The 12,876-nt window shown below is 38.0% G+C and overlaps 1 protein-coding gene across 3 annotated transcripts in view; it reads left to right on the forward strand.

Moving 5' to 3' along the window:
• Window positions 1-12,876, forward strand: part of ARHGAP28 (Rho GTPase activating protein 28) — a 190,883-nt gene that overhangs the window by 131,756 nt on the left and 46,251 nt on the right. For all 3 annotated transcript variants that reach the window (XR_008650200.2, XM_055237940.2, XM_055237955.2), the window contains 2 exons: window positions 3,754-3,843; window positions 12,014-12,098. Coding sequence is in view for 2 of the 3 variants with exons in the window: in XM_055237940.2 (XP_055093915.1) it covers window positions 3,754-3,843; window positions 12,014-12,098 (175 nt within the window). In the remaining variant the exon portion in view is untranslated. The remainder of the gene's footprint in view (window positions 1-3,753; window positions 3,844-12,013; window positions 12,099-12,876) is intronic.

A 12,876-nucleotide genomic window follows, 5' to 3' on the forward strand; every position in this document is an offset into this window, starting at 1 on the left:
CTCAGACAAAGGCATCGCCCGTCAAAGAGGCTTCCAGCTAGAAAAGCGACACCCTAAGGACTCTGTGAAATTAGCTCGTATTAGTCTGTTTGCTCTGTTTTCTAGTTTTCTTCAACTTTATGCTCCAGATTTGAAAAATTTTTCTTGGTCATTATTGTATTTTTATTTAGCTTGTCTCATTCTTTTTATAATTTTTGGCAAACAAATTATTTCCCAAAGCAGTTTTTTAATCTCTAATATACCCATTATTATAGCAATATAATCTCAATTCAAAGCAGCAATGGCCCTTTTCAGTTTCTCAGAAGGTAAGAATTACATTTTTTTAGGGAATCAAATAATTTTTATGTTTTCTTAAATTGAAGTATAACTTACAAACTGTTAAGTGCCTACATTTTAGATGTATAATTCAATAATTTGGGTTGTGTTTTTGTTTTTTTGCTTTTTAGAGACAGGGTCTCACTCTGTTGTCCAGCCTGGAGAGCACTGGCACAATCATAGCTCACTGCAGCCTCAAACTCCTGGGCTCCAATGATCCTCCCTCCCCAGCCTCTCAAGTAGCTGGGACTACAGGTGTGCACCACCACACCCAGCTTCAGTTAATATTAACAAATGTTATCACCCATGTTATTACAGTTAATCAAAATATAGAACATCTCCATCACCCAGAAATTTCTCCTGGGCCTTGTCAGTCAGCAGGCCCCCCATCCTGGAGAAGCAAGCCCAGCTGTGATTTCTAACACCTTAGCTTGGTTTCTCGTTTCATATAAGTCTAATTATAGTATGTTCTTTTCTGTCTGGCTTCTTTAATTTATAATAATTTTGAGATTCATCCATTTGTTGCCTGTTTTAAAAATTTAGTCCATTACTAAATAATATTCCATTGTGTAAATATACCACTACTGATGTTCACCTGATGATGGACATTTGGATTCTTTTCAGTTTGGAATTACTACAAATAATGCTGCCCAGAACATTTATGAGTACAAATGTAGAATAAAGGATATAAATTCTCATTTCCCTTAGGTAAAGATGCTACATAATTCAGATTGTCAGCAAACACAGCCACATCTCCCCATCACCCATAGCTGTTAAACTTAGTAAGGAATAATTTAATAGGTAAATCTAAAATAACTAAATTCTATCATTAAAAAAGATCTACAGGCAGAAACAACAACAAAAAATCATTTTCTATTGCATATCCTGTGTGGAGGATGTTGTCAACGAAAGCTAGGTCTTCATGGGTTCACACAGAAAAAATAACAGACTCCTGTATAAATATTTTTTTCAGTATCAACATAGATATAAACGTTTAGTTTTTTCCAGTTATTTTGGAAATGTAAACATCGCGTGTGGTGAATGCCTTAGCTTTTGGAATGTGTGGCAATCTGTGATGCGCACAGTGAAGTGAGTACCATGTGGTCAGGGAACTGCACGCCTCCCACTGGGTGGCAGCGAGTATTTTCAGGTTTTAGGTTGTGCCTCCAGTGGAGGGAGAGCTTCCAACCATGACTATCAATCCAAAGTGTTTCATCTTGTCCTCCTCCCCAGCCACTCCCCCAGTCCCGTCTATCAGAATCTTTTACAGCAGGAGGGTGATAGGATTCACCCTATGCCTTCACCTAAGGACACAGTGTGTGAAAGGTGTTCTGCAAGGCAGAAGCTGTTGGCACATTGCAGATAGAAGGAATTACAGCTCACTGGGCCTCTAAAGTTTTCTGCAGAGGCATAGAGCTGGACTTTATTGATTTTCCGATTGATTTGTATAGGAAATTGTTGTATGTTTCCTTTGCAGTTGAGTAGATCTATTTTCCAGAAAGGCCAAAATTGTTGATTGTGTGTTTGTGTGAGTAGGGGGTGCTTAATAACGTTTGTAAAGGGGATAGGTTGGTTAGTATGCAGGCTCCCCAAATGCAAAACCAAACTAATGAGGGAGATAAAAGCTGATTTCATTTCTTGTTCTCTCTTCCATGTCTTTTGTTGTGGCATCTGGAGTTCCTTCTCTCTTAGACTTCTGTACTCAAACTAGGAATTCATTCATCCCCAAGGCAACAATTTCATTTAATTTAGATCGCATTTTTTTTTTGGTGTTTTTTCCTTGGGTTATATTTAGTTGCTGTCTACATATTTACAGCAAGAGAGGTCTGCCTGGCTCCTGTTTTTCTAAACATGTCTTAATTATTTGTCTGCGGCCCTTTCTTACTCTTTGTTCATTCTACATTATTTGTTTTTCTCTTCCCTTCCTAGAAATTTTATTTTATGTTACATTTAGGAAGATATTTTTATCTTATCAAACCAATCCCATTTGCTTTACACCTACAAATTTCTCATTTGTCATGCTATGGAATTCTTCACTGGTTTCCAGTGCTATTCAAAACTTCTTCTTTTAAAAAAAATATATTTTTCTGCCATTTGTAGTTATTTGGGTGGCAGGGGAAGTAGATTGTCAGTTCACCATCTTGACTTAAATTTCTTTCTTTTTTTTTTTTTTTCTTTTTTTTGAGACAGAGTTTTGCTCTTGTCACCCAGTCTGGAGCACAATGGCACGATCTTGGCTCACTGCAACCTCTGCCTCCCAGGTTCAAGCAATTCTCCTGCCTCAGCTTCCCAACAGGCATGCACCACCACACCTGGCTAATTTTTGTATTTTCAGTAGAGATGGGGTTTCCCCATGTTGGCCGGGCTGGTCTCGAACTCCTGACCTCAGGTGATGCTCCTGCCTCAGCCGCCCAAAGTGCTGGGATTACAGGCGTGAGCCACCGTGCCCAGCCACCTTAAATTTCTTGTACTAGTTCTTGTTTCTTATTTGTTTCTTAAAAAAAAAAAAAGATCTTTGTTCATTTTGTAAAATAATGTATAGTATCTCTAGAAAATTGAGAAAATATAGTCAAGCAAAATGCATTCAATCAAATGCATTAAATTTTGCAATAAGTTTCCTTGCCAAAGAAAATAATATTCGGATCTTAATTTCAGTGGCACCATACTACACTGCAACAAAAATCTTTTAGTTCCAGCTTTATTAAAAAAACAACAACAACAACAAAAAAAACAAAACTTGGTACTATTGCTACTAAATTCTATTCACTACAAAAAACACTCATAGAATCTGCTAAAAAAAAATTATGAGATTAGTCCAGTTAAGTTTGTGTTTGGATACATGTAATCAAAAAGTTGGAGTTGTTTTGCTTCACATGGAGACCCTTCAGATGGGTGGCCCATGTCTGATAGGCCAGCCGCATGAACACAGCCAGGCTTGCTCTTCTGTCCCTGACTTCTTCTTGGAGCCCATCGTCCTCATTTGTACAAGATGCCTGGCAGCTCCAGGCTGTCGTCTGTGGTCCTGTCATGAGCATGTATCGGATGAACCTATATATTTTTTTCTTAGTAAATACACTTGATAAAGTTTCACTTACACCTTGTTGGCCACGTGACCCCTCTTAACTGCAAATGAGCCTGGAAATCAGGTTTTTTGATTTACCCCAATTCCCTGGAACAAAACCAAGATATTGTTAAGGCAAATGGAGTTTGTGGCAGGCACATCAGTGTCTGCCACAGAGGCCAGTGTCCTTAGAGGGCTGGGCACATAGGTGGCTCATAGTAATACTGCACTACCAGTTGGATGCAATTGTCCATGCACAGGCGGTCATAATTGCATATATTGCCACACATATCTCAGTATGAACACAGAGCAGAATACACAAACACATTAGAAAGTATTTGCCTGAATAAGAATGGTACTTTTATTTCTCCATTTAGCCAGATGATGCTTCTCTCAACAGTACTACCCTGTCTGACTCATCCCAGGATAAAGAAGGGAGTTTTGCAGTTCCCAGGAGTGACTCTGTGGTAAGTCATCCATGTCAGCACAGTTACATGTCAAGGTACACTTGCAAGTCAAAGCAGCTAATGTAGGAAGAAGAAGCAATTCTTTAAAACATTAAAAAATACTTGAACTAAGATTGCAAGGAAACCACAGCTGCTGGTAGAACTACTAACTTTGTAAAAATTAGGAAGAAAGAGGCTCAAAATAAAAGAGGACTCCATGGATTCATGTCACTGCAGCCAGAAATCAAAGGATGTTTTTTATGTGTATCAATTTAGGGGAGTTTGTTAACTTTGGTCTTCTCAGCTGAGCTCACTCAGAAAAATCCCAGAGGTTTGATGACGTGGCTTAACTGCCGTCTTAACCCAGAAGTTCCTTTTACCCACAGGATAAATTCAAAACCTTCATCTTGATATTGAAGGCTCTCCACTATGCCTTAGTTCTCAGGACTCACTCATGCAAACTCTTGCCTTCAGATGAATTCATTCACTTGGTCTTAAGTAACAGAACTTGTACTTTTGTTTTGTTAAAAAATTTTGTCATTCCTCCTCCCGTCACCCCCACTGCGAATCCCCACTCATTGTCTCTGAGCAGGTGCTCTGCAGGGAGGATATGATAAACCCTCCACAGAAGACAGTGAGAGACCCCATCAGATGAGGCAATGGTTTTCCAGTGGCAGGTTGATGGAAGGCAGCAGTTAGCACAATAGCCACTCAGATGGAGGTGGCACGTTCAAAGGTTCTGCTGGGGCAGTTGTTTCTCAACCTCTGTCCATTTCGAGAAACAAGGAGCTGATGACATTTACATGCATGACACATTCCTAGGAAATCCCTGTTGTTTAGGGAGATAATGCTGTTAGCCCCACATAAATTAGCTTTGCTGTTGTGTTTTTAGATTTTTGTTTATAGTAAGTGTTTTGTTGCACAGTGATCATGTAAGAGGAATAAAATAATATGAGTGACTTTTATCATTGATTAACTTACTAATAACTCTGTGGGTTATGGAATAAATAGGCTGAGGGTTACCCACAATATCTGACCCACTGACTGTAAATCAGCTCTTACTTTCCCATTCAAGGCCAGGCATTGGGATGCAAATGAGTAAGAGTGTCTCTGTTTTAGACATCATCTCAAATTCATTCCACTTATTAATGAAAACAAAGTCAGTCATTCACAAAGTCTGGTAACTGTTCGAATAAGGAGTGACCTGCAGTAGATCTTACACAGTTGTGCTGTTCCCTTGTGACTGGGGACTCGTGCTCTGAGGACTTGCCCAGGATCCTTTATCTTCCATCGCAGCTTGTGGCACCCATGTGCCCAACAGCCACCCCTGCGTGGCAGCCTCAACTCTGCCTCCCTCCTCCCCTCTTCATGCGCATCTCTGAGACCTGTGAATTTCATCATGTAAATGGTTGTAAAATCTTTCTGCTCCCCTCCTGTCTTACAGCCTCTAAGAAACTCATCGTTATCTTCTGTACTGCTGAAGTTGCCTCCTAAGTGATCTCCAGACTTTAGCTTTATTCCCTTCAAATTCTTCCCTCCCAGAGCCTCAAGTCGTTGATTTAAAATAGAAGTCTCACTTACAGCCTGTGGTGGTTCTCCAACACTTTCTAGTTAACGTGGAAGCTCCTGACACGGTCAGACCCCTTGTCGGCCTCTGTAGCTGGCTTTAACATCCCCAGCATTTTGTACAAGCAGTGGCACAAGACTGCATGTGGTTCCATGCACATACCACCAGAACTTGGAGGAGGATGATTGTATGATTGAGTTGCCAAAGGAGAGGATGGTAGGCATGCCTTCCTTTCTAGGTGTTTCCATGGCAGCTCCATGGCCACAATTTTATTTCTGATAAGACTGCTGGTCGTATTTTTCTATTTCTTTATTCTTAGCTGTGAACTTCTTCACATCATTGGTTCATTCAGTCATTCATTCAGCAAATTCTTATTGAGCACACATTGTCTACAAATAGGCTTCTTGCAAGTTTGAGGGTATAAGAGAAAGAAAAGGGTCTTGTGTGGCAGTTATAGAGCTGTCCAGGGTAAGTTAATCACCCAGATTGTATTTTTATTTTCATTTTTTTTTCTGAAGGCAGGTTGAATGCCAGTAATGACATAAATAAAAGTTTCAGCAGTATCGGGTCCAAAAACTATCTCACTGGCACTGGCCTTCAACTTGACTTACCTTGGATTGTATGTTACTCAGAGTATCTTTTAGAAAAGTTAAACAAAATGGTTATTTGCTAGAGTGGCTCACAGATGCCAAGTTATTGCTTTGGTAACTACATTTTGGGTCCTGTGCTTCTTGGTTATAAGGAACCACAGGGACCCCAGTTTGGTTTCCCAGTCTCTTCTAGAAGGTGGGATATCCAGTAATCAAATGAAGCAGGGGCCAGGGCTTCAGGGGTCCTGTCTGTGACACCCTTAAAAATAAACCTCTCCTGCCAGGCTATATTCCCGGGGCCAACTTACTGCCATCCCCAAGACTTCAGGGGGCCCCAACAACTTGCTCTACTGGAATTTATGTTGTAAAATGGTAAAAGAAGGTAACCTAAATTATCTTTTCCATAAGATAGCCATGACCTAACCCGTATCTTTCCCCCAGTCTTTAATCATTTCTTCATGTTTGAAATGCCAACTTTATGAGAAGTAAATCCGCCAGGTTTGCATATGTCTGTCTCTATGGTTTGTTTTCGAAATCTGTTAGGGTAAGTTCCCCCTCATCAAAGTCTGCATTAAAATTTCCTTTGGCCCTTCTTAGAAATTTTTTCTTCCAGATGAACATAGTAAAAGGCTATGACTACCTCATAAAAAATCTTGTTATGACTTTATTAAGAATTTCATTGAATTTAAAGATTAATATTGGAGAGAGAATCCACATCTCAAAACATTGAATCTTCCCATTGAGGAATAATAATTGTGTCTCTCCATTTATGTATGTCTTCTATCCTTCAGTGAGGTTTTATAATTTATTCCTTTAAGTCTTACACACATTTTCACACATACTAGTTTGCATTGGTATTTAAACTGTAAGATTTTTAATGATATTTTCTAGCTTGTTTTGCAGATATATAAGGAAAGTAGGTTTTTTTGTTTCTTATAAGTGTCTCCTTTACCTTCCTTCCTGAAGCTTTTCTGCTGCTAAAAATTTTTCATTTAATTTTATGATTTTTCTCAGAAATCATCTGCATATACTGAAAATTTTATTGACCCAATATGTAAAATAATTATTCATCATTTTTTTCCCTTAGAGGACTGACCACAATCACTTATAACATTGATTAATAATTATGAGGATCCTTTGATAAGTTCTTGATTTTTCTTATGAATTCTTCTAATGTTTCATCATTAAGGAGAGTATTTATTCTAAGATTCTGAGCCTTATAATTGTTTTAATCAGGAATGGAGTTTAAGTTATATCAAATGATTTTCCAATATCTGTTAAGATGAATCTATTGTTTTCCTTCTTTAATCAATTACTTTAGGAAGTTACATTGATAGGTTTTTCTTATATTGAACTATAATTATATTTTATTTCTTGGATGAACTCAATTTATTGTGTGATGTTATTCTTTTATTAAACTGTAGAATTTGATTCACTACTATTTTAGTATTTTAACCTCTATTCTAGTAAATGGGATTAGTCTACACGTACAATTTATTAAAATTTGTTTACCAGGGTTATGCTAACCTTTGTACAGATATGTTGAAAACTCTGGGTTCTTTTCAGTACCTTGGAGCCATTTATTGAACTATGATATAAACGTATAATATATAAATCTACACATATTTATAATTTGTATATATTTTTTATATATGTAATAATTTGTTTATGAAACCTCCAAAGCCTGGTATCATTGTAGGCATAAAGCTTTGTTTAATATTTTTTTTTTTTGACGGAGTTTTGCTCTTATTGCCCAGGCTGGAGTGCAATAGCGCAATCTCAGCTCACTGCAACCTCCACCTCGTTCAAGCGATTGTCCTTCCTCAGCCTTGTGAGTAGCTGGGATTACAGGTACCCACCACCACACCCAGCTAATTTTTTTGTATTTTTAGTAGAGACAGTGTTTCACCATGTTGGTCAGACTGGTCTTGAACTCCTGACCTCAGGTGGCATGAGCCACCATGGCTGGCTTGTTTATTTTTATTTTTATTTTATTTTATTTTATTTTCGAGACAGAGTCTTGCTCTGTTGCCCAGGCTGGAGTGCAGTGGTGTGATCTTGGCTCACTGCAACCTCTGCCTCCCGGATTCAAGCCATTCTCCTGCCTCGGCCTCCCCAGTAGCTGGGACTACAAGTGCACGCCACCATGCCTGGCTAATTTTTGTATTTTTAGTAGAGACTGGGTTTCACCATATTAGCCAGGCTAGTCTCAAACTCCTGACCTTGTGATCCACCTGCCTCGGCCTCCCAAAGTGCTGGGATTACAAGCTTGAGCCACCACGCTGGGCCTGTTTAATTTTTTAATGGATGTAATTTAAGCGTTAGATTATTTTCTATCCCAATTTGTATGAATTTTGGTAATGTATATTTGCTTTATCAAGATATGCAATTTATTTCAAATTACAAGGTATGTTGTTATAAATTTATTGTGTGTGTGTATACACACACATATACATGCACACACATACACAAATATTTATTAACATTATAATTTTAAATTATCTGTGATGGTAAATATTATTCATTTTTGTTTCTAAAATGTGTGTATTATATCTTAATCAGACTGTAAATAGTTGCCCATATCAGCAATGTACTTTAAATTAATAAACTTTATTATTATTTATTTATTTTTGAGAGAAAGTCTTGCTTTGTCACCGAGGCTGGAGTGCAATGGCGTGATCATGGCTCACTGCAGCCTTGAACGACTGGGTTCAAGCTGTCCACATACTTCTGCTTCCCCAGTAACTGGGATTACAGGTGTGCACCACCATGCCCAGCTAAATTTTTTTTTTAAAGTGGAGATGAGGTCTTGCTGTATTGCCCAGGCAGAACTTTATTTTTTAGAGCAGTTTTAGGTTCACAGCAAAATTGAGTGGATAAGTACAGTGATTTCCCATATCCCCCCATTCCTATGCATGCCTGATCTTTCCAGCAGCAATATTTTTAGAGATAACTAACTTTATTTAATTGTGCCTATTTTTTCCTATTGCAATAATTTATTCAAACCTTATTTTTTTACATTCTTTCTTGGCTCTACTTGGATAATTTTTTCTCATCTCTTAGAGTATGAAGATATTTCACTTAATTTTAGTCATTTGCATTAAAGTTAAGAATCTCTGAATAAAACTTTGGCTATTCTCATGGTATTTGGTATTTAATGTTCTCATTGTCTTAATATTTAGATATTTAGGTTATAATTTCAGATGTGAACAATATTTTAATTCAAGACATCATCAGAATATCTTTAAATTCATGTTGAATAGATTCTGCAAGTGTTATATCTTCTACTGTAAAATGCATTGCATATTTGTCAGTGAATGTGGCTTCCTTAAGTTGGTCTCTGGGGAATCTGGCACAGTGTTTTTTGCAAGTTGTGGATTTGTCCATTCTGATCTTGACTGCAGAACAAGAAGATGAGGAGCCTTGCTGTCTTTATTTAATCAAGCACAGGTGGCTTTAGTACATGGAGTCATATAGCACAGAAACTCAAACCATGGGCAAAAACCAAACAGCCTGATCAGAGAGATCAGAAACATGTTTTGAGTCAGTGAAATTTTAAGTAGTGAACAGAGCATTGAAAATGTTTCGTATGGTCTTTATTGATTATGGAGAAAACTATAGCAGATAGTACCAGGCTCCTACAATTTAAAATTTAACATAATAACCCCTCATACTCTACTTTCCAATCCTAGCTTGGTGTAACTAGGGCAGCAGAGCAACTTTCAGCAGAGGGAAAGCACCCATTGGGATTCTGTCACTTCCCTCAGCAGTGAAAGCCCTGGTGAGAAACACATGTGGTTGAGCACATTAGGGAAACGGTGGGCTCAGTTATGAACAAGCTGGGGCAGGTTGCTTTAAATGGGGGTGGTCTTTATATTTAAAATATATTAAAATCACTAGTACAAATCAAAAACGATGCTAGTCATAATATGATCCTTAATGAGGAACAGATGTTTTAAAATGATATATGTCAAGCATCTAGCCTTCTGCTCAACCTACATCCCAACTCAGGTACTGTTTATTGGCTGCCACTGTTCCTTCATCTCCACCATGAATCATTCTCCTGCTGTAACACAAAGATGTGCATTTGTTTGTCTTCCTCTGTTTTGTTTCTAACCTTTAGGATTCTAAGTCTCAACTCCTTGACGTGGCTTTCAAAACCTCCCATAATTTGCACTGACTTTCTTGATTAATTTATTTCTTATGTTTTTCTAATACCATGACTCGACTCCTGGTACCCCAGTCTCTTCATGATCCCCGGTGCTGGAATGCTTCAGATATTTCCATGCCTGAAATTTCTGCTTCCATCTCCATCTGGCCTGAATGCTTCTGCCTGTCTCCTCTTGCCTTTGGAAGTCCTTTTCATTATTCCTTAAGTTCCAGCTCAAGTCCAATCACCTCATCAGTGGAAACCTTCTGGGCAGCACCTCTTCCCTCTCAATTGCTCTCCAATAACACTTGCAGTTGGTATTACAGAAATTAGTTCTTAGCAGTGGCTTGATTTTCTTTTCATAATGCTTTGTAAGTGTTATTCTGTTCTTCTCATTGTAAGTAGCTCAAGAGCAGGGATTATGACTCAAATTTCTGCTTCCCCAAGAAAGTCCCACAATTATTTACATTACAAAGAGCAGGCACTCATTCAGTACAATTAACTGGCTAGGGGCCAGTAAAACCGTCAGAGAAAATTAAGAAAATGACGTTCAGTAGGTTTAAGTATCCCAAACCATCAGTTTCAAGCCCTAAATAAATAAAAAAGTCTTATCAATTTTCAAAAGAGTCTTCTCTCCCATAGGTAAGTTATTTCAAAGTCTGACAAAGCATTTCTTTGTTGGAAAACTTGAGGAAAGGGAAAAGTTGTCCACATCTCTTTAAGGATTTGAGTGTCTCGGTAATCTTTATTCCATAGTGTTACTTGTAGAGCCACCAAAGATCTGCCAGACAATGAACCTACATGACCCTAGACCTTTTTTCAGTTTGTCATTCTTCCACCTATTACAGTAATTGGGCATCTATGTTTTAATAATTGGACATCTATTCATATACCATTTACACAATTATAATTGTATCAACTGTTCTGAAATAAAATAGGAATAAAAGGAGATCATGAGGCTCAGAATTCAAGACTCCTTTGTGCAACTTGTAGTACATGATAAAAGACCTTTCATGAAGCAGGTGTTCAGTTATTGCTAAAGAAATACGAGAATAAAAAAAGAAATCAGACTCTGGGGGAAAACATTTTATGTGTGAATAGCATATAAAAGATTCTTGATGGAGTAGCAGATTTCACTATCACACATATTCACAGAGAACTCCCATATTAAAATTTATAAGATTTGCATGTAAATTGTTTTGATAGGATTTGTGTGTAAATTTTTACTGATACCCATCCAGACCTAGGCAGGAGCTTGCTTCACAGGCCTTTACCAGGATAGATACTCAACTTCTGATAATACTGAAGGGGAGTTCAGTGCTCTGGCAGGATTTCAATTTAAAACATACCAAATTAATTAAGAGGGGAAATTGAATTAGAAAAGATACCTAATATTTTGTTAGTTGCTATCACTCTTTATTTTGCTGTGAGGGAATTAATATGTTAATGTTATATTAACAATATAATTAATATAAGTAAGACAAAAATGCACGAAGATTAATTAACAAATGATATAATTATCAAATTATGTGACATCAGACGTCATAATTTCTACATCTTAGCAAAGGTATAAGCAGCAATATCAAATTATGTGACATCAGGAATCATAATTTCTACATCTTAGCAAAGGTATAAGCAGCAAATATTTAAGAGCTAGGAAAGCACAGTTATATGGACCTTACATTGTTCCCTTTTGTGAAACCTGCACACATCCAAACTGAACGCAGAAACAGGAAATCACATGCAGGTCCTTTATGAAATAAAGAATGGCTTTTTGTGTGTGAAAATAACTCTTGTATACTGCAGAACATAAGTCAGGCTGAAATGTGAGGTGGACTGTATTTATGGTAAAATGTTTTGTGTTCATCTTCCTTTGCTTGGCAGGCTATACTTGAGACCATTCCAGTTCTACCAGTTCATTCCAATGGATCACCGGAGCCTGGACAGCCAGTTCAGAATGCGATAAGTGGTGAGCGGCATGCCTCCCGTTGAACTTCAGCTGTGTCTTCTCGCTTTTGTTCTGGCACTCCATACAGTTAGCAGTGAATTTCTAAAAGCAAAGTATAAGTGTGCTTTTCTCCCTGTTGTGATTCTGTCACTTCCAGCGCTCACTTCTCCCACCCAACTCCAGACACCCCATTCTGTCACACAAGACAAAATTAATTGAGCCAGATTGGAAGCAAAATCTTTTCCTCCTTCACGACCACCTCATCATTTAGAAACTCCTCACATGGCTAGTGTCTTTGCTTTAAAGGCTGTTTCCCAAGTGATGTGGTCTGCCAGGAAGTAGGCCACTTCTGAGGATCGCTACTTACTGCTCAGGCATACACAGCACCAGAGCAGCTTGCCCCTGACGAGGCTTCTGGGAGGCTTTTGTCTGTACCTCTCTTCCACATGAGAGGTGGGCTCCCTAGATGGGCTAGGTATGGAATCTCAGATCCTCCTTGTAGGAAATAGGCCCCTTTTGGCCATACGTTTGTGATTTCTCAGTTTTTCCCAAAATATGTGCATTCTTTTTGTAAATAATGGATCCTGTGCTTTTTTCAGCATTGTCTTCAAAAATAAAGGTGTTGAGGTGATGAAAATGTTCTAAAATTGATCATGGTGATGGTTGTACCACTCTGTGAATATGCTAAAAACCACTGGCAGGTATACTTTAAATGGGTGAATTGAATGACATATGAAGTGTATCTCAATAAAGCTGATAAGAAAAAATAAAAATAGAAAAGAAGGGACTTGCCAGACAT

The sequence above is a fragment of the Symphalangus syndactylus genome, chromosome 1 (assembly GCF_028878055.3).
Source record: "Symphalangus syndactylus isolate Jambi chromosome 1, NHGRI_mSymSyn1-v2.1_pri, whole genome shotgun sequence".
Taxonomy (NCBI): Eukaryota; Metazoa; Chordata; class Mammalia; order Primates; family Hylobatidae; genus Symphalangus; species Symphalangus syndactylus.